The 22,717-nt window shown below is 41.4% G+C and overlaps 1 protein-coding gene across 1 annotated transcript in view; it reads left to right on the forward strand.

Moving 5' to 3' along the window:
- The window catches only part of Arhgef38 (Rho guanine nucleotide exchange factor 38), a 125,757-nt gene that overhangs the window by 91,933 nt on the left and 11,107 nt on the right, over nt 1-22,717 (forward strand). The window contains exons 6-13 of the mRNA XM_021650042.2: nt 3,378-3,577; nt 6,249-6,382; nt 10,371-10,475; nt 11,815-11,931; nt 15,117-15,428; nt 20,409-20,552; nt 21,642-21,840; nt 21,952-22,211. Of these exons, the coding sequence (XP_021505717.1) occupies nt 3,378-3,577; nt 6,249-6,382; nt 10,371-10,475; nt 11,815-11,931; nt 15,117-15,428; nt 20,409-20,552; nt 21,642-21,840; nt 21,952-22,211 (1,471 nt within the window). The remainder of the gene's footprint in view (nt 1-3,377; nt 3,578-6,248; nt 6,383-10,370; nt 10,476-11,814; nt 11,932-15,116; nt 15,429-20,408; nt 20,553-21,641; nt 21,841-21,951; nt 22,212-22,717) is intronic.

Consider the following 22,717-nt stretch of genomic DNA (forward strand, 5'->3'; position numbering starts at 1 on the left):
GTGTTGCGTGAGAATCTGTAGCTGACTCGGGATCCCAGGTGTCTGGGTTTCTCTGATTAGTTTAAGAGTCCTCCTCTTGGAGGCTCCACCCAGCAAGGCTCGTAACAGATATCAAGACTCACAGTCCAAGACTCACAGTGAAGCCTAGGGGTCTACTAGAAAAGAGGGGTGGGGGACGATAAATGGACCTAGAGGTGACAAAAGCTCCACAAGAAGACCATCAGAGCCAATCAACCAGGCCCAGAGGGGCCTATGGAATCTGAAGCACCAACCAAGGACAATGCATGGACCTAGGTCCTCTACTTATAAATAGCCAGTGGACATCTTAGGCTTCATGTGGGCCCACTAATTAGGGGAGTGGGGGATATCTCTGACATGGACTAAGTTGCCTGCTTGGGACTTTCCTACCAGGCCACGGGGGATGAAGACAAACTCAGTCCTCATGTGAATAGATGAGCTGGGGTGTCTGGGTAAGGGGTCTCCCCTCTCCTGAGGAATAGGGGTTGGGGAATGAAGGAGGAAGGGTGGAGCTGGGAGGAGAGGAGGGAGGGGCCTATGACTGAGATGTAAATTGAATTAATTTATTTTTTTAAAAAGGGGAAAAAAGAGTTTTCCCTATTTCCAGTGGTTGAAGTTTCATGGGTGGTGAAGTGTGTCTGTTTCGTCTGGCATTTCTGGGCAGTGGGTTCTGTCACCTCCTGACTTTACTTACATCTCTTTATGATGATTTCCTCCTTCAGGTATTTGCTGATGTTTATTCTGGGGATGCTACCACTGACTTCCAGATTTCTGGTGTACTTAGTTTTTATTTCTATTATTCTTTTAATTTCTAACAGTTCTTAATTCTTCAGATGACCTCCCTAGTTTGGTTTGTTTTTTTTTTTTTTTTAGCATATCCCTTCCCCCCCAAATTAGACAGTTTCTGATGGTAACTATAATATCGTAATATGGTGTTTACACCTTATTATTTCACATTATTATTATTATTATTATTATTATTATTATTATTATTATTATTATTTTGCTCCCCAGGCCGATCTGCTTCCTTAGGTACCCAAAAACTGTTAATGATAAACTTTCTGAAATGATTAAATATTGCTTTTCCGTAGTTATTGCTTCCCTATAATCTCCAACATGAGTGATAGCTCACTCTCCTTTATTCTTCTAAACCTGAGTAGTTTTGTTATTTATTGAGTTCCCATTTTTATTGCAAGTGCAATTTGTTATGTAGCTCTCTACAGGTTTCTTTATTATTGACTTAAAAGTTCCATAAGGTGATTAAATTTTTAAAAGCTTTCTTTATGGTTACTATGAAATAATTATAAAATTTAGAATATTTGTAGTCATAAAATAGAAGAAATTTAAAAAATTATAGCCAGTCATGAAGATATATTTTTCTCCTATTCTTCCTCCACTTAAGACATATAGGCATCTTTCATATAGAATACATTTTCACCATAGTTTTTACATTGCATAAATATTATTTTTTCCACATTTTATTAGAACCATTTTGCAACAAAAATGGATACAGCTAAAACAAAGCTGTGATTGCTTAACCTGGTTAAGCCCCAATAGTAATGTGTAATGAGATTAATGTAGCTGTGTCTGGCGTTAAACACTTGCCAAGAAATTCATGATACAAGAGGAAGCTGCATCTTGTGTGACAGTATCAAGTGTTAGTGATGACATTTAGTCTCCGCACAGTATTGTGGCCCACTGTTACACCTTTGGTTCCTTACTATGGGGCAGGCAGGTGGCAATTGGTTGACACAGGGATATCATACACAGGGCTCATACTGCCTTCACCTTTATCAAAACTTAATCCCACTAGCAGGGATTAATTAGAAATGGCAGTGAACTCTGTGCCATCAAGCACCTGGAGTGCTGTTATCTTACAACACATCCTGTATCTTTTCTTCCATACTGTAGTCTGTCTGATGCAGATACCAGAGCATTATCGATCATCATTTGGGCAACTGAAAATAAAATTATGTCTGAAGACAGAAGCACCGGGGAATTCTCTCATTCTGTCAGTCATTTCTCAGATTTGCATTTATGATACTTTAAAGCAGCAATAACCGTTTCTAATTATCACCTGAAACATAAAACAAAGGTACTAGAAATTTGATGCCAAAGCCTGATAGAAAAGGAGCAGTGATAACACCTACACTCAGTTACAGGCCCAGATTGGTACTCGACAGATGTAGATATTAGGAGGAAGAAGGACAGCTTACAGAACAACTTTCCTAGTTAATATGCCTGTGCTTTTTGCTGTCAGTTTGCTGATTTGCTTGTTCTGGCTTTTAAAATGTCCATATATACATATGCACAGAGATGGCTTTAAATAAGTAATCTGTTAACATTTTTTCAAAGAATATGATTTGCTTTGGATGGTATTTTCAGTATTTTAGTTTTTGAATGACTAAATAAATTAATGTTTGGAGATAAGTAAAGAATAAACTCACGAGAAATTCTTACTCTAGTCACCTAATACTGTTCCTGACCAGTTCCTTGCTTCATTGAATTATCTCCATAGGAGTATAAACTATTGTGAAGGGATATCTCTGCCTTGATATGTTAAAATGGGTGTCCAGTGTAATTGATCTTATTTCATCTACTTCATTCAGTTCTCTTGGAAACCAATGATGTTTCTCTCCTCCCTCCCCTGATCTCTCTTTCTGTCTCTTGCCCTTTCTCTCTGTCACTAACTCTCCTGCCTTTGTCTTTCTATTTCCTAGCATACTTTAAGTACAAGAGAAAGTCTGTTAAAACAATTCTGCTTTCTTGCAAACCTTTAGTATTATTCTGGTTTTCCTTTAAAAATGTTGCCTTTCTCTTTGTTGTACTATTTCTATGTATTGGGATAGTATTTTTTTTTCAAGATATAAGTAAGCCCCTCCCTTTGTTATTTATTTATTCATTTTGAAACTTAGGAGGAAAATATTCAAAGAAAATTAAGGCTCACGACAGAAAGCCCAAAAACTCATTAATTTCTTGGTCTAAATATGAACATTAATAAAATGTAATCATGGTGGAGTATAGTGATGACAGAGAAACTGGTCGTAAACTGGAAAATTGGGAAATAAAATGATTGCAGACAGTGGTTAGAGATATGATGAACGTAAAATAGGGAGATGCAATAGAGCTCTGTGGTGTGTGTGTGTGTGTGTGTGTGTGTGTGTGTGTGTGTACAGGCAGGCAGCAACTAAAGTCCCTTAGTTTCTCTTTTTTTTTTTTTTTTTGGCTCTTGTTTTCATCTGAAAATTTTATATAGTTCAAAAGAAAAAAAAATCTGTTTTAGGACCACTTTACAAAAGAAAATCACGAAGTGAAAAGAAGTCGGTAAATGAATGTACAGCTATCACTTCTTGTTGTAGAGGCAAGCCAAACCTGCTGGACATGGGCTCTTTGATGATCAAGCCCATCCAGCGCGTGATGAAATACCCGCTGCTGCTGTGTGAGCTTCGGAACTCAACTCCTCGCTCCCACCCGGACTACAGAGCGCTGGAGGAGGCCTTTGCTGCTGTGAAGGATATTAACATTAACATCAATGAGCTAAAAAGGAGGAAAGACCTAGGTAGGTATTAACGTCTGACTTCACCATGATTGCAGTGTTTCGTGTGTGTGTGTGTGTGTGTGTGTGTGTGTGTGTGTGAATGGTTGTTAGGCAGTATCGATAGAGAATGTGATGATTAGAAATGCAGAGTTAGAGGGAAGGAACAGAGGGTAAGTTTGCCTGGAGAGCTAGTTTCAGAGAAAAAAAAAAATCACACACACACAAACCATACACAAAGTGGTAATGAAAAAACAAATCCAACAGTGTGCTCAAGTACTCAGTCTCACCTGACCACTGTGTTCCTGGAGGGTCACTGTGGGCATGCAGGCCTCCTGCCACTAAGTGTCTGTAAATAAAGGAGTGGATGGGGCCCAGGACCTGCACCCCTGGGAGGCAAGTACAGAAAGGGGAAGACCAGGGCCAGGCCATGTGACAGGCTCCATCTGGTACACTTGACCTATTTGATCCTGACACACAGGAATGAAGATTGAGGTGGAGAGGCAGGTTTACTTGTGTCTACAATTAACAAATGATTCTTAACTATTTTAAGCTAAGATATTACAGTTAATACATAATGATGAGGGTAGGTTTCAACATAGGAGATCCAAAAGATGCTCAAGGACATATGCTCAACCATGTTCATAGCGGCTTTATTTGTAATAGCTAGAAGCTAGAAACAACCCAGATGTCCATCAATGGAGGAATGGATGCAGAAATTGTGGTACATTTACACAAGGGAATACTACTCAGCAATTAAAAACAAGGAAATCATGAAATTTGCAGGCAAATGGAGGAAACTAGAAAAGATCATCCTGAGTGAGGTAACCCAGAAACAGAAAGACACACACGGTATATACTCACTTATAAGTGGGCACTAGACCTATAAGATAAAATAAACATGCTGAAATCTGTACACCTAAAGAAGATAAACAAGAAAGAGGACCCTGGGTAAGATGATCAACCCTCACTTAGAAAGAACTAATCCCATGGATGCCAAGAGTCCCAGGAATAGTAGGCCCGAGTTCTCTCAGGGGAGGGGGAAGGGAGCTTAGTGCTCTTATCCAAGTTTGTGTTTCCAATATGAAGCTTCAATTCAACATTTAAATAATGACCAGAGGTTAGAAATAAGTGGTGAAATGGCTCCATTTTCCTTGATTGGTTTTGTTTTCAAATAAGTAAAAAGCAATGTATTTGTTTTAACAAATTTAAACCATAAAGAATAGAATAAAAGAGTAAGTAATAGAGAAAAAGATGCCATGGGAAAAATGAAAAGACTTCATATACAGGATGTCTGCCTGGAATGTATTGTTATTTTATTATTATTATTTCAGCAATAAGAATATTCTAATAAAAAGTCAGTAAAAGTGAACAATTCACAGAAAGCTTTGGCAGTTATTGGGGGAAAGAAGATTAAAAATCTGAGTTGCATACTTAATCTCTTGTGCCAGAGAATGCATGCCAATAGCCAGTACTATTCAAAAACATTTCTATACTTGGTCTTAGACAAAAGGTGGGAAAAGATTTACATAGTAAGCCAGTAATGGGTAATAATTTCTATTATTCACTATATGATGAGAAAATTAAAAATCAGTGACCTGAAATATTTGTATCAGCTGGCTTAATCACAAAAGTTTTTCTTTTAATCTGAGAGATTTTTTTAATTCTTTATTAATTACACTTTATTCACTTTGTATTCCCCCGTGGTTCCCTCCCTCCTACCCTCCCAACCCCTCCCTTCCTCCCACCTCTGCACGCATGCCCCTCCCCAAGTCCACTGATAGGGGAGGTCTTCTTTTCCTTCCTTCTGATCCTAGTCAATTAGGTCTCATCAGGAGTGGCTGCATTGTCTTCTTCTGTAGCCTGGTAGGTGCTTCATGTACCTGGTAGGTACATGAAACATGGTTTAATGTAACCCCAGGTTGGCTTCAATCTTACTATATAGCTCAGGCTGGCCTTGAAAGTCTGATCCTCCTGCCTCTACTTTCTGAGTGCTGGGGTTACAGGTGTGTGCTACTAAGCGTGGCTCAGACTTGAGTTTTATATGTTCAGTATATTACCATTCTTATAATGCTTGAAGATAGTAAATACTGTATCTAGGACAAGCTGACATTTGCTCTTTGCTTAGTCCTTGTTAGCAATCCTACACCCTTACCAACACTAAATGTATCAAACATTTGCAACAAAGTGAGAGGTAATGGTTATTTTAAAGACAAGTAAAACACATAGAGATACTCACCTGGCCCCAAATCACAGTTTGTAAAAAAAAAAAAAACAACCTAGGATTGGAGCCTGATTACCTATTCCAGAGACCCCCAGGTAATCTGCACCACTGGAGATGGCTTTCTTTATTTTCTTGTCCAAGGGATTTTCTTTTCTTCCCTTTCTGGCACTGAGGGTAAAATCCAACTTCTTCCCCAGTCTAGAGATTTCTTTAACATGAGAGGTAAGTTCATCTTGACTTTTGAATAGCCTTGAGTAGCCGTGTCCTTAAAGAGCTGAGTTTCTGAAGGTCAGTGGGTGGGATACTATGGACAGGCTAGGCAATGGGGTAACGAGGTAATGGCCCTGGGAGAAGAGGGTAAAAATCACCATAAATCCTGTCCTCAATATAAATATTGGCCTTGAAAACTCCAGTTGAATGTGCACTCTGGCTGCCCACAATCAGCTACATCACTGCATTCTTCCTTTTCAGTCCTAAAATATAAGAAGAATGACGAGGATGAATCACTTAAAGACAAACTGTCTAAACTAAATATTCATTCAATTAGCAAGAAGTCGAAAAGAGTCACAAATCATCTAAAGATCTTGACCAGAGGAGAGTCACAGGTAATTCATCTTCTTGGACCACCTACACGTCCTCGGGAGGTATTAACACTGCCATTCTCGGGAGGATGGGGGAGCTTGGCTTTGCTCTTTCTGTGGCAATATCTAGAACACAAAATCAAGGTACTGCACCATGATCTTGCTCTTGGTCGTAGCTAGGGGTCTGGAGGTTTCAGCCCCGTTTCAGCATTCACTGGGGAAGCAGACAGAGGAGATATGAGACTGCAGGGTCCTGGGTGACAAAGCCACAGGACACCTGACACTCGGCAGCACGCACTCTCTCCAAGGCCACTCCCTTCTCCATCTCAGTTTTATTTCTGCTTTAAAGTCTTTTTGTTCCCCTGGGGCTCTCTTTACTTCATCTACAAACCAGTTAGTGTTTAGACGCATAACTCAGTGTGATGGTTTGGGTGCTCTTACCTCTTCTCTCTTCCAAGATGCCCTAGATGCACATTATGTCACTGGGTGGCTGTCCTCAGCCGGCCGTTTAACATAGCTTGCACTTGATTCTTGACCTCTTATACTTAACAGACAGATTTTTCAAAGACTTCAACATTTTAATCTGTTTAAGGAGAATCACGCGAGATAGTTTCAAAAGACAGGAGCTAGAGTTCCACCTGGTTCAAGGATGCAATCTAGAACACTGTATTTTTACAGACATCCCAGGAGTTTTGAAGTTCAGGAACCTGAAGTCGATGACCTGAAGTGGAATATATATCGACAGCAAAAGATAGGAAGTTTATGGCCTGGCAATGCAATGGGCTTCTCGTTGACATTAGCGAGGATGTTGTCATCTTTTTCTTCTCATTTTCCCTTGTGGCTACACTGACTTTACCACGTGTGGGACACACAGTCAGCACTGTCATTGTATTTATTTCTTTGTAACTTTCTAAGGGTTCACTAGGCCCATCACAAAATGAGGCTTGATACGGAGGTATAATGTGGGGAGTTTGGGACATTTGTGGTGTATGGTGACTGATCATGAAATGGATAATTGGGACATTTCATCTAAAGATAACAGTAATAAAATCAAATTGAAAATGAGCTTAAGAAGAGAGTTAGCCCCCCTGTAGGCCTTTATGAATGTAGTGCAGAAATTCTCTTCCATGCTTTGCGATTTTACTTCTGACTCAAGACAGTTCTGTTGGATAGAGCAGACAGCTTCTAATCTGGGGCAGACTTTTGTGGGGGCCGTTATATTCTTTCCCATATTTATCATCAGCTTTTTATTTTTTTTTAAACTCTGAGCTACAAGTGAATTGTAGCTAAAATAGCCTGAAGGGATATTAATTAGATTTTTCCTCTTAATCTTTATAGAGGATGGCCTGTCAGCAATGAAGCATTTCACTGTTAATCAGAAAATCAGCTGCATAGGCTGGACTGGAGAAGAGATAAATCTCAAATCAATCAATTTTGTACTTGTCAGCAGCTCAGGTGAAATATTAGTAGAGTTAGGGTATAAAGCTATTACCCAGGAGGAAGATTCTGTTCCATCCATCACACACGTATTGAACTCTCGTGTACCAGGCACTGTGTGAAAGATTGGGAATACAGGTATACATTCAGAATTCAGGCTGCTTGGTTTTAATCCCAATCATATCTATAAATATAAGTTTCTCTAACTTGCTACTTTAAGGCAAAGACTATGTATCTGTCACAAAGAGATTCTCAAGCCCAGCCCAGCACAGCCCAGTATACTATAGCAAATAGAACATAGCATAGCAAATAGGTTATAGAATCCCAGTCAGGTAACTTATTCTATCTCTAATAATAATCCTGAGACGTGAGAAGATGGGATAAACTCTTGCAGAAACCCAGCTTGCCAAATTTTGCACGGTATTTTTTCCTAAACATATTGTCTTCAGCTGCTTGAATGAAACTAGGTCATTATTGAGTCTTCATTCAAGTCCCACAGACAGTTTCACAAGGCTAAGACTTAGAAATGAAACACAGTTCCTTCACACCGTATTTGCCCAAATCCAGTTACAGGGGCAGAGCTAGCCGCAATGGAGTCTGGGAAATGTGGTCCCTGGCAGGGCAGCCATATCAGCAGCTTAATCCAGTGCTGCCAGCTCTACCATTGGGAATATTAACATCCCCCATTTCTTTATCTCTAAGATCGGATTAATCATAAGGCTTGCCCCATAGAGTTGTGTGAGAATTAAAATGATAAAGTGAATGAAAGGTTATTACATAGTGTCTGAATATAATTAATGCTTAATGAATGTTAGCTATTGTTATTATTAAGACAAACTTCTTAATCTTAAATACTTAGACTGTCAGTGGGAAAAATTGCTTAAATAATTAACTAAAGTTTTAAGAGCACTTAGGAGAAAGAAATTAATTTCTTCAATGTGAAAAATAGTAGTGAAAACAGTATTTACAAAACGGGTGACTCAAGTCTAATCCCTAAAAATAAACAGAATTCTAAGGCAGAAAAGGAGTGACAGCACATTCCAGCAAAACAGCATGAAAATAATTTAGTTATGGAAAGCAGGCTTGGGCATCATTTCTCTCAGTGTACTACTGACCACCTCCTTCAAAATTATCTGGATTCTATGTAGGTACACAGAATTAAACATCAGGAGGGAGGATCCTTAAAAGGTTTATACAATTCTGTCCAAGCATATCAGTATGTACACACACAGAGTTAGAGCAGAGACAATAATGCCAAAGATTTTGTGTTATCTGTATTTTGCAAAGAATTCTGCTGGCTATTTAATTAAGGACTTCCCACACAAGTAAAACTATGGGGTTAAAAAAATAAATAAAAGTTTAAGCATGAGTGTGTATGCACACTCACGCATGCTCGCTCACATGCGCATACACACACACAGAGTTTCGAGGTTAAATTAAGAAACACCTGAACCAAGAAGAGCACAATTGTTTCCAAGTACAGGGATGAACTACAGACACCTGCTCTCTGTGCATTCATGCAAATTGCCACACAGCCTCACCGCCACAGGGCTGGCTCTGGTAGACATTTTCATCGCAATAAATAGAGTTCACCATCAATAGCAATGTGTGTCTCTCTAAAAATTACTGGAAGCGTATAAAAACACATTTCCTGAATGCTAATAGGTGTTACATGTAAGGTGACAACAGCAACTGAACACACGCAACAACCACCTTAGCTCCGGCAGAACTAAGATTACATATCATCTTTCATGTCTGTGGTGACTTGTCACCTCCTTTCCTCAATGATGGGCCTACAAGTATTTTATAAACCAGCCCTGTGAGATAAAATAGACTTAGTTCTATGAGCAAAACAATAGACAGCATAATTGGAGTACACAACACAAATGCCACTAAAAGCTACAAGAGATGGCTCTGTGCTTCAGAGAGCTTGCTGCTCTGGAAGAGGACTCAGATTCTGTTCCCTGCACCCACATGAGTCAGCTCACAGTCTCCCGTAACTCCAGCGGGAGGCAGAGATCAAGAGAGCTTGCTGCCTGCCAGCTCCAGGTTCAGTGAGAGGTTTTGTCTCAAAGGAGAAAGGCAGAGGGTAATAGACTAGAACACCCTATGTCTTCCTCTCAAGACGTGAGTCTGTGACCCACCCCCAACACGTGTGCATGTATATATGTACACACACGCGCACACACACGCACACACACATCTCACCGTACCCCACCACATCACATCACATGAACTCAGAGAAGGTGATGCAGGAAAAAGTTTTAGAGTCCTACAGCTACTATGACATTCATGAGACAGTACAAAATAAACAGCAAGTTAAACTTCATGATATAAGTTGTAGCATTGACTGGACATTAGTTTGTACCACATGCAACTCCAAAAAGTTCTTGTTATAAAAGTCAGCATGTTACAGAGTATTTTCATACAGCAAAAAAACTTTATTTTTTTTTTTTTCTGTAATGTGCCGGGCCAATGTGGTCATGCCATTTTTATTTCTTTTTTTATTTATTTTATACCATTTAGAAATACTAAATGCATTTGAATTATGAAACTAATTTCTTGTTCATTTTAGGTGAAAGATAATACCTTTAACAGAGAAGAAAAGCTTTTTAGGTCACTGGAAAAGACCGTGAGACTTTGCGTGAAGAACATTTCATCCTGCCTTCAGCACATAGAGGTGGGTGAGAGACAAATACTTCTTGAAGGGTGTGCTGGACCACAGGGGTGTTGTGAGGAAATGTGACTCCTCCTTTGCATGGTGATACTATCAACTTTGGGAGGCTGCAAAATTCTGATAAGGCAAGCCAGAGAAAGGCTTGGCCTTTGCCCTGCTTACTGCCCCAGTCTGCCCTAGTCCAAATGACCACACTGTTGGGTTTTGCTTAGACGCATGTCAGATGGACCCCCATTCTGTCTTCTTTATAATGAAGATAAGTCCATGGACACTAGATTGTACGTGAGGCAGAAACTGTGGTTACCTGTTTTAACCAACATAACTCTTTGTCGCATCTAAAATAAATATAAAATCCAGAACAAAGGAAAATAAATTGAACTATAAAACAACATAAACTACAATAAGCAAATGCTCTCATACAGTTAGAGCAAGACACCAAAGCAGCCCACAAATTTCTAGCCTGTTGGGCAGTTGTCCTGACCCACTTGAGAATCTCTGCTTTTAAAAACTCTGGGCGGGCTGATGCGCAATGACACTCATTTGAAAGGCTGCCCAAGGGTTTCTTGTAATGGCTCTTGAGGACACCGTGTCCTTGAAGGCAACTTGACATCAGCTATGGCATGGATGGTAGGAAGTCAGCAGTCATATGTAAATCAGAAATAAGTGGACCCTTCCTTTACCACAAGTTTTTCTGCCTGCGTGGGTAGATAAGGTATCCTCCAAGCCCAGCATTAATGTGACCAGAGCACTGCTTTGTAGACGAGGTTCCGTATTCTACAGGAGTGAGCACCTCCACACTTACTGTCTGACATAGAGCCCGTTTTCACAATCAGGTTAGCAAACCTGCCGTGTGTGACACAAGCCCCGAAACACAGGTGCAGTGGGACGTGGCAGTGGAGGCCCAGGTCTCCGGGTACTGCTCAGGGAGTGAGCAACTCTTGGCAACATTCGCTGGCATTTTCACTGATTGAATCCATAAAAATGTATGAGCACCTTTACCCCTGAAAGATAACATCAAATTCACCAAGAAGAGCTGCTGATTAAATCAAAGGGGGGTGGTACTTTTTTTAAAAATAAGGAGTCTGTAAGAATTGAAGAAGTGACTGAGGGGATTTAAGATGGGCTCCTCCTACTCCTGGAGAACCAGAATCTGTCAGCAATGATGTGGGGGAAAGAAGGAAATAGATTGCTGCAAGAAGCCTAACTGTAGTGTAGCCACGGCATTTAGTTCGTTTGCTAGCTCGAAGGGAAGTTGAGTGTCGTGCTGCGGAAGCTCACACTGGGGCACTTAATTGTGCTGACCTCACTGAGAACTTACCCTTTCTGTAACTCTGCGTTTCAGGAAGCCATGCCCTTCGCCCTGCAGAGCGTGGCAGAGCTCCGTGAGATTTCCTGCGAGGATGGAGAGAAGAACTGCGGTGAATCCCAGAGTCATGCTTCAAATCCCTGTCAAGACTTTGTAAGTTGCACACGCAAAGATAAACACAAATTAAACAACAGCTTTTGAAAAGGTGCTCTGACCCCCTCCAGCCCCTACATACACCCTGGAGTTAGGTATAAGATATGCACTAAATGCTAATGTCAAATTTGGGTTGTTTATTTATTTATTTATTTGTTTATTTATTGAGACAGGTGTTTTTAAATAACTATGTTTAGAGTAGGTTAGTAAGGGTTGTACAGTAGCAGAAATTTAACATAATCTCACACTCTGTTTCTAGGATAGTATGTTCCTGATGAAAAACAGCATTCCATTTAAGTTTGTGTATGAGATATTAAGAACATATTAACTTGTAAGGCTGTGATTTTCTTAAAGGAGTCCATGGACATGCCTTGAGTCCTTACTGAAGGGGGACAGGCTCTCTGTGTCTGTGATCTTAGCACAATATGCACTGGACAGCAAAGCCTTTGCATGGAGAAAAGACACACTTAGCACTCAGACATTCTTCCTACCCGTCATAGATTCCGTTTTGTTTTTGTTTAAGTTCTGGGAAATGAACCTAGGAACCCATGCATGGTAGGCAAGTGCTCTGCCAGTGTGCTGTATCCCCAGCTCAGACTATTTGTTCTTTTTTTTAAAGGTTCTTTAAAATATATGCTAGGAAGAATAAAAAATAAAAACATTCATATAATGTTAATGTTTAATAATATAATGTTAATATAATGAATGGTAAGCTTTCCTGGGTAAAACTTAGTTTAGTTTTGTGTCTTGTGATATTATTTCATTGTGGGATTTAACGTATTGTACAGAAGGCATAATAGGCCACATTTCTGCATTGGCTGTGTTGGCATCTGGGCCAGATTGTCTCCGCCAAGAAGCCCCTGTGTTGGATAATTGTAGCAGCCCTAGCCAAAGAGGCTCAAGATTTCAGCAACACTCCATGTCAAATAATCTTCAATCAGTGAACTCCCAAGTAGTTCCGAACCTTAAGAAGTGAACGAAGAAGTGACATCTTATGGCAAAACTACTTTGAAAATACAGCTGGCTTGGGTATTCTAAAATAGGAAGTTGGAATTGTATTCTTTTGATAAACAAGATCTAAGCTTGTTATGCAGACCAGGGTGGCCTTGAACTCACAGAGCACAGCTTTCCTTTGCCTCCCAAGTACTGGGATTGAAGACAACCGTTCAAATACTCACAGATATGCCCAGAAGTTTGTCTGCTGGGCAGTTCTAAACCTGGCAAGTTGACAATCAAAATTCACCATCACCATGCCTATGTGCATGCTCACAAAATAAAATAAATGTATTTTCAGGGGCCTGGGAGGTGCCTCGGTGGGTACTTGCTTTGAAGCCTAAGTGTGATCTTTACTTCCCGAGTTTGATCCTTAGGATCTACTTGGTGTAAAGCAAGAACCAAGCTTTAAAAGTTGTCTTCTGACATCCACATGCCCTCCATGACAAGAATGCCCTCTGACAGGAAAACAAAAATGAAAAAAACAAATGTCAGAAGATTAACTCTCACATTATCTAAAATAAAGTAATGGATACATAGGTCATTTGTGGATGGCTATGTAGATACGTACATAGATTAACAGACAAAATTTTTCACCCATGGGTTTAATGGGAAAGTATGACTAGGTCTTTGTGGGTTTTCCCCCAAGGCTTAAGTACGGAAGGGACATTTTAGAATGTCACTAAGGCGGTGCTCGTTAATCAATTTAAATGCACTAAGCTGATAAATACTTATCAAAGCCATCTGAGCACAGCTAGGTAGCCTCTCCCATCAATGGCATGCTACACAGTTTTGCGCAAAGAAGGAAGAAGTTGTCCTGTCTACCTTGATAAAGTAATATTAGATCTGCCAAGTTAAAAGACTCACGCAGAATCACGATACAGAAGTAACATTTTACTGGGTAACATTGAACGCTTTGAAATTGAAATATTAATGCAAAAAAAAAATGTACCCTAAGGCAGAGAAGTTATTCTTATCCAGTCGCAAATGATACTTTTCAACAAGTGTTGGGTAGGACAAAATTTAAAATATAGTATGTTTATCTGTTCCAACTATCCCTCTGGCAAATAAAGTTCATATCTATGGAGCATCGGACATACACTACAATTTTAGCCTAACCTTAAAATTAGTAATCCCAGGCAGGTCATAAACACAGTGACATCCTAGACATGGCAAAATGTTCTCTTTGCTTAGTGCAGGGGCTCGTTAAATGGTGGGATGGTATCTATTGATTATTTCATAAGCTGGAGATCAAATCTAATTTGTGTTGGCTATCGTGGGTGCCACTAACAGAGTGTCCCCTGTCCTTTAAATTTCCCATGAGTTCAGACAAAGTTACCGGGAAGCATTTACATTAATTAATACAGGCTGCTGTGGGGGGGTTTCCTGGAACATCGTTGAGGTTGCAGGAGATAAAACTATTTCCTGATTACCTTAACGTGTGTGATGATGTATAAGGCCAGGCAGTCATCAGATATGGGATAAAAGTGCATTTCAGAATACAGGGGAAAGACACAAGAAGAAAAGAATTAAATCGAGGATTCTTGAGTGCTATGGGGTTGAACAAAGTTTTTCTTTAATGTTTCAGACCTGAAATAATATCAGTTTCAGATACCAATTTAGAAGCCCTCAATCCTGGTCATTTCTGTCACAGGAATAAGACATACATTTAAAGAATCAAGGTTTGAATGGGGAATACAATTCCACTCAAAACACAAATCATGAGATTAAAAAACAAAATTGAAACTGATGTGAAGGAATGGAGTCTCTCCTTAGACTGCTTGTGTCCATTTTGCTGACAGCAAGAGGCAGGGGTGGTGAGTTGGTCAAACATATTTGCACGCTGACATTTTACCTCATCTTGGTGTGGTGTTAGGGCTCAGCTTGACTTTAGGGTAGCAGGGAGGGGGAATCCTGAAGGAGGACCCCCACAGCACAGACCCAGCTGCAGATCCAGTAGATCCAGGAGAGCAGGCTTTCTCTTCTTGCTCATCTTCAGGAACAATATTGCTAATTTAAGGCTGAATAAATAAGCTTAGGCAGACCTCCTAAAAGTGGGATCCTCTTTCCAAATGACTGGGTGCTGTCCTGTTCCCTTTGAGCTTCAGAAGAGAGAGGCCTACTGAGAGCAGCGATCATCACAGAGTATGCCATCCTTCTCTTGGTAATGGGACTATATTTTTCCTTTGCAGGTAGCTCGCTCTCAGAGACTCATCCTGAGCCCCCTGTCAGCCCTGCTGTCCTTGTTCTCAGGGCCTCAGAAGCTCATCCAAAAACGCTATGACAAACTACTGGATTATAAGAGCTCCCTGCCTCGGTCAGCAACTGATGAGTCAGACTTGGCCAAAAGGGAGTATGAGGCCCTCAACGCCCAACTTGTGGAAGAGCTCCAGGAATTCAACCAGGCTGCCAGGAAGATCCTGCTGAACTGCTTGTGTTCTTTCATTACCCTGCTCCAGGACCTGATGCTGGTGGCTCTGCAGGCTTATTCCACAGTTAAGCCGGTGAGCGCTATGCTCACCATAGTGAGCATCAAATGCTGATTATAGAAGACTCTGGCATGGTGGAGACCTGTCTTAGTGCCTACTCATTACCATGTTTCCTTGGGCAAATTGCTCTATCCCTGTCTGCCTACACTTTCTCCTGTAAACACAATGAGAAGCGGGCATCTCTTGTGGTAAAATTATAACAAGTTATCGTTTTAATCAAACTGAAGTGAACAGTGCCAAAGTGTTAGGTTAGGTAGACTTACAACTTGCCTTGGTGTATGCCAGGTTGCCAAAAGTCTGTCATCTTACAAAAGGGGAAGAATATCAATATAATAATGAATGCCCCATTGCTCTTCCCAGGTCCTTTCAACCACTGTTCAGCTTTCTGTTTCTATTTAACTATTTTAAATCCTTCCTATAAGGGAACTCATAGTTTAGATCATTGTGACTGGCGTATATTTCTTAGTATAATGCTGTCAGTGTCACCATGTGGCATGTGACAAGATTTTCCTCTAAGGCTTAAGAGCATCCGAGAGTTCCCTGACTGCATAGAACACTCTTTGTCTATTCGCTCGTCTCACTTGATAGTTGTTCTGGTTATTTCTATCTATTGGCTACTGAGAATGATGTTACGATGATGTGAATACCTCCCCAAGATTCTGATTTCAGTAACTTTGGACATACACATGAAAGTGGGGTTGCTGGATCTTACAATGCTTCTACTTTTTTTTTTTTTTACTTTATTTCTTTTTTTTTTTTTTTACATTTTATTAACTCTGTATCCCAGCCGTGTCCCGATCCCTCATTCCCTCCCAGTCCCTCCCTCCCTCCCTCATCTCCACCGTGCCCCTTTCCAAGTCCACTGATGGGGGGACCTCCTCCCCATTCATCTGATCCTGTTTTATCAGGTATCTTCAGGACTGGCTGCAAAGCCCTCCTCTGTGGCCTAACAGGACTGCTCCTCCCTTCGGGGGTGGGGAGACCAAAGAGCCAGTCATTGAGTTCCTGGCAATCAAAAAGGAGGAAATCATGAAATTTGCAGGCAAATGGTGGGATATAGAAAAGATCATTCTGAGTGAAATATCCCAGAAGGAGAAAGACAAACATGGGATATACTCACTTATATAGACCTATAAGATATGACAAACATAATGAAATCTATACACCTAAAAAAGATAATCAATTGAGCGGACATGGGGTAAGATGATCAATCCTCATTTAGAAAGACAGATGGGATGTGCATTGAATGTATGACAGGAGTCTACTGAGCGCATCTGAAAGACTCTAACTAGCAGTGTTTTCAAAGCAAAGACTCATGACCAAACCTTTGGCAGAGTACAGGGAATCATAAGAAAGAAGGGGAGTTAGTCTGATGGGGAAAGGATAGGAGCTCCACAAGGACCCAATATATCTGGGCACAGGGTCTTTTCTGAGACTGACATTCAACCAAGGACCATGTATGGATATAACCTAGAACCTCCACTCAGATGTAGCCTGTGGTAGCTCAGTAACCAATTGGTTTCCCAAAGTGAGGGGAACAGGGACTATTTCTAATGCTTCTACTTTTAATGTTTAAAAGAATCAAAGTTCTATTAGACTTTTTATTTTTATTAGCATTGGGCAAGTACGTGATTTAAAGATTCCAGCAGCTTTGATCAAAGAAAATAGTTGACCTTCAATCCTAGAACTCCATCTCTCTCCTTCATGAAGGACTGCTTTTCAGTTATGTTAAGTGATTCCCTTGGCGTTTAACTTCATGTACTACCTAGCACTCTTGTGCTATCATTGAACTATTTTTCAACTTTATAATACATTCCATGATGAAAATGAAATTTCACTTTTTGTCTTTATGCCTCTGCAACATATTTATTCAAACTCTGTCCCTTTGATTAGAGTAATGCCATAGATTTGGAGGCGTACACAGAGTATAAACTATTTGACTTGTTCATGAATCAAGACGCCGGCAGAAATAACAATGCACTGAAATTAAGCATTTGAAACAAGTAAACAAAATGACTATTTACAAACACGCAGGTGTGATCAGGAAACCTAAGGGTGGGCACCCTGCCTTACAGGTGGCAGAAGAAGATGGCATATGCCAGGCAGGTTAGAGGATGAGGGGAGGGTGGTAACAAGATTGTGTCGGAGAGGACCTGTGGAGAGGGCAACAAAGCAGAGAGACACTGCTCAGTCTACCTCGCAGAAAGAAAATTCATGAAATAAACACCATCATCTCATTACACTTCCTTGGATCCCATATAAAAGCCAAAAAGAAAATGCTGTCACTGTGCTTCCTTATGATCAAATTTGCTCAGAGGAAGATGGAAAAGGAAGAAAAAGTAAGGAAATGCAGACAGCCTCCTCACAATGCACATGCCCTTAGACTTGAGTCAGAACACCATGGACTTAGGTTTTCTTTCACATACAGGTTTTTCTTTCTCTAAAGTTTATACTGGGTTTTTCTTCTACCAGTTGCTTAATTTTTCTTTGCCAACCTTCGCCCATTGACTAAATCACTGCTGTGGATTTCAGAGGGGTTTGAGGGAGATGTTTAGTGGTTCCGTGGGTACAGTGTAAACATCAGAACTTGATCAAGTTCATATCCTCAGCATCCACCTAAAAGCCAGGCATGACAGTACAGACTTGTTATCTCAGTGATGGAGTTAGAGATGAGGATCCTGGGAGATTGCTCAGCCAACTAGTGTGTAAGCTTGAGGTTGGTAAGCTTGAGGTTCAGTGAGATAACCTGCCTCATAAAGTGAGGTGGAAAAGGCTTGAGGAAGACTTTTGCCCTCTGGCCTCTGCAAGTGCATAAATGGACATGTGTATCTCCTTCCAACGATGCACACGTGTGTACACATATACTCACACACACGGACACACAGACACTCCACGTTTCCATCAACTGTGTCTTTCTGTAGAAGTTGCTCCCACAACTTTTTGATCTTCTCCAGTGTGAGGTGGCTCACTTTTATCTGATGAACGACCATAATCCTGAAGTTACAATCTACTCTTACTCTGGAGAATGCCTTTACTTCCCTTCTCTGTGGACTCTCCTTTCCTTATTTGTTATCCCATGCTGAGTTGCTACTATTATTATTATTAACATTATTATTATTATTGCTTTATACCTTTATTTAGGTGGGAACATAGCTTGTAATAGCTACTAAGAAACAAGGATTAGAAGACAGATATATTGGCATGGTGTTATTTATTATTTATTTATACCCATGGAGTCCAAATAGTGTTGCCCATATATGCACGGGTAGGGGATCTTCCACTATGGCCCTGGAATCCAAGCAGTGGCCACACTCTTAAAGAAACGTGACTCTCTCTCTCACTGTTAATAACTTCCCAGCTCGAGACGGGCTTCAGAAGCCTCTCCCGAGTCCATGTTGAGATTTTTAACTGGCACGAACTTGTTCAGATCTTGTGTATTTAGCCACAGCTGCCATGAGCTCTTGTGGGCAACAGGAATGTCATGTGCAGAGGACACTCTTCCCATCCTCGAGCCCTTATGTTCTTTTGCCCCCTCCCCCGACACACACACACAATGTTCTCTGAGCAGCGGCTGTGGGAGGGTTGATAAGGATGTCCCATCTGTGCTTACAGTTCCTTGCCCTCAGCACTTTGAACAGTACCGCATCTCTGCACTGACATTCACCCTTGCCAAAAGACGTTGCTCTGACCAAGGTTGTAAGGAGCACCCATCTATAGACAAAAACAGAAGTGTTTCGTAGGCAGTCTGACAAGTGACCATTTAGGAAAATAGAAACAGGTTTTCTTCTCGGACCCAATGACTTTCCCAGTCATGAGTTTTGACCATGTTTACAGTAACAGGCATGAATTTTCTCCTATGGCATAGGCCTCAAATATGATCAAGAGAGGGGCTGGTTACCCAGGACAGCTTTTGCCACTGTAACATCATTGGGTGCATCTTGCTTGTCAGGTCAGAAATGTGACAATTGGGGTTCAGTATTGGACAGTAACACTGTGTCTTTTATCTCGAAGTAGCTTGTATAGCACCTGCCAGGGCTCTGAAAGACAACCATGGAGAATTTCCTGCTCCGTTCAAGAATTATGTATTTGTGTCCTGAAACAAAGGGGTATGATATCTTCAGCCTTACCTAAGGAGGACCACAAAAGGGCAATGGCAATTGCCTCTATTGTTTTCTGTGTTTCTGGGGTCTCTTGGACCAAATACTGACACTAAGATTTTCGTTTAATGACTTGTGTCTTCTGGGAGAAGCATCGTTCACGGATGTGGGATGCTTTGGTCCAAAACTCATTTTTAAAAATTACGTTTTCAATTACTTTTGAAACTAATGGGATTTTACAAGGTTCCTTAATGTATCTCCTTAGTTTGGGTTAATCCAGTCTTTAGTCCTCCTCCCCCACCTACCTGTCCCTATTCTTTTAGCTTTTACTATTCTGTCCCTTTTGTCCAAATCACACATGTACTTTGTTTTATTATATATATTTTTTACTTGGATTGCAAGAATGTAGGCCCTAAGTAGCTTTTTCATTATGTTTAAGCCCTTGCCTGGCCTGCTCAACCCCTCTTCCTCGATCCCGACCTTCCCCGTTTCTACTTTCATTTCACTTTTATTCTCCCTCTTTTATGCACCCTGCTCCCAACAGCTGATTATTTCTAGTTTCCATACAGAATTCATGTTAAATATACAGGGCAATCGCTCGCTCACTCTTAACTGCATTTCTTCTTGTCGTCTTTTTCCCCATACAGTCCCACTGTCCCACTGTCCCACGCGGGGCACTGCCATAGACACCACAGCTTCTTTACTCCTGGGTCTTTCTTGCTTCTTTCCTGTTTTGTTCTCCTCTGTCGTGTTGAAACTTAAAAGCACCCCTACCGTCTCGTGGGGACTTCGGTACTATCAGATTGCCCATCTTTCCCTTGTGACCGTCGCTACAAGTCCGGCGGAGTCAATACCCAGCACCACTGCGGGTCTGAAAACGCCATTGTTTCTCCCACAGGCGCCACTCCTGGCGGTGAGCATCTCTGAGATTCAGAATCGAGTGCTGGAAGAGGTTCAAAACTTGAATTTTGTAAAGGACAACAGTGCCACCTTCATTGAGAGGAAACTGAGCTTTGAAAAGAAGAAGCCTGCGCAGGTTCCGGTGAGTGTAGCGTTTCCCGTAACAGTGAGGACACCGTCTCCGCGCCTCGTCCAAATTGTAGCTCATCGATTCCCGTACCATTCGCACCATCCAAATTACGTGCCGTTTGCTGTTCTGTTAAATTTCATTGTTTCTACCTTTTATATTATAAACTCCATAGGAGAGTGATGTTTGTCTCTGTTTTCGTTCATGATAGTTTCCTAACACACCAAAACACGTGCTTGATGCGCGGTGGATCCTCAAATTTGTTGGCTAGGGTTTTAAAGAGATAAATCATACAGTGCAGGCCCTTGTTTCCAACCCGTTTCGTTTCCAGCCTCCAGAGATACAGAGGTTTCCCCAGCGTTGCTTGGGGCCAGAGTTTGGAAAGTGTCTCCTTATGACTCCTGCTTCGTTTACCCAGGAAAAAAGAGGCACATAGGCAATTTGCTGAATTAGAATTATGAAGTGCTTACTGTGCGCAAGAAGCAAAATACAGCGTAGTAACACACCACTCAACAGTCAGGAACTGTTAGAATCTCTGCTTTTTAGAACCTGTTTTAAATTTTACAGTGTTATGTAGTTTTCGTAAGTGTGTCTTTCTGTGTATTCATACACAGACAGCAAACAGAAGGCAAGGGCAGGGGGAGGAAGGAAGGGGAAAGGAGAGGAAGGGGAAAGGAGAGAGGGAGAGAAGGGGTGGAGCAGAGGGGAAGGGAGGAGCAGAGAGGCAAGCATTTGGAGGTCAGGGATAACCAAAGGGAATTGGTTGTCTCCTTCCATTCTGTGGGTTCTGGTGACTGAACTCAAGTCGTCAGGCTTGGGACAGGTGCCCGTATCCTCTGTGCCACCTTGCCAGCCCAGAGCCTCTGCCTTCCCAGCCCTGGCTGAATGTTCTTCCTTTTCTACAACACTGCCCTCATGTGCTTATTCGAGATTTCTAAACTGAAAATCTCTGACAGCCTGTCGCAAGCATCCACCTTGTAATATGCCCAGGTTGGTATCTAATTTGTATAGCGGAATCGTTCTCTAGAGAAAAACCTTTAGGAACTCAGCGAAGATTTCACTGCACGTGCATCTGAGTCAGGACTTCCTACATTGATTTCCCAGCCAGAAGTGCCGCATCAAACTGACGTTCACCGCTCCAAACTTCTGTCCACGTATGGCGCCGAGGAACTCTACCAGGCTAAGCGCAAGTGTAATGCCACCCAAGAACATGACATCAATCTTCTGGAAGGAGAGTTGGTAGCCGTCCTGGAACAGAAGGATCCCCTGGGGAGTACGAGCAGGTGGTTTGTTGACACAGGATGTAAGTTTCCACCGACAGACAGCTCTTAGGGTTGAGATTTTCCCAGGAGTCTGTGCGTGTTTGGGGGAAGGTCCTCGCATAACCCTCGCGCTTTCTTTTTCGTTCTACCAGTTGTAAAGGGCTACGTGTATTCCTCCTTCCTAAAGCCCTACAACCCGGCGAAGGGGCAGAAGGTGCATGCCGAGAACAGATTCTGTGATGACGATTTCGAGAACATCAGCCTCTTTGTGTCTTGCCGGCCAGCTGGTGACAGTGTCACCTGCACTCCTGAAGGCAGCATAAGCGACAGCAGCTCATCTCTTAGTGGCACCTGTGGGAAGCTTGAAACAAATGGTGCTGACATTGATACTTTTCAGGAGGTAGATGAACAGGTAAGACTTTAAGACCTGATGGATACTTGGCCACTCAGATGAAAGAATGTAAGCGCTCAAGTTGAGCTGAAGCACTGACTAGGAAACTGCCGGCTTTTTGTTACTGAAAAGACCTAGGCTAATTAGCACATACCATCTGTGGGGTGTTGAGAAAAAAAAAAAAAAGAAGAATTCCATTATCTAACCCCATTTCCTCAAAAGAAAAAAAAATCTCTATACTGCAGAGTTGGTGTTTTGGCTAGAGATAAAGTGCGTGCTGGACTCTTGACACAGAATAGACATCAAAATCACAGCGGTCACTACTCCGCTGTATTCATGGAGGTCTAGAAGTTCTTTTTAAACGCTTCACCATTGGAGAAAGGCAGCTGAGTTGTGGTCATCAGTTTCCGGTAGAGTCACTACCCTTTGGGGCTCGAATGACCCTTTCACAGGGATCGCCTCAGACCACCGGAAAACACAAATGTGATTCATATTTATGATTCATTTACACTATGATTTGTAACAGT

Source organism: Meriones unguiculatus, chromosome 10 (genome assembly GCF_030254825.1).
Source record: "Meriones unguiculatus strain TT.TT164.6M chromosome 10, Bangor_MerUng_6.1, whole genome shotgun sequence".
Taxonomy (NCBI): domain Eukaryota; kingdom Metazoa; phylum Chordata; class Mammalia; order Rodentia; family Muridae; genus Meriones; species Meriones unguiculatus.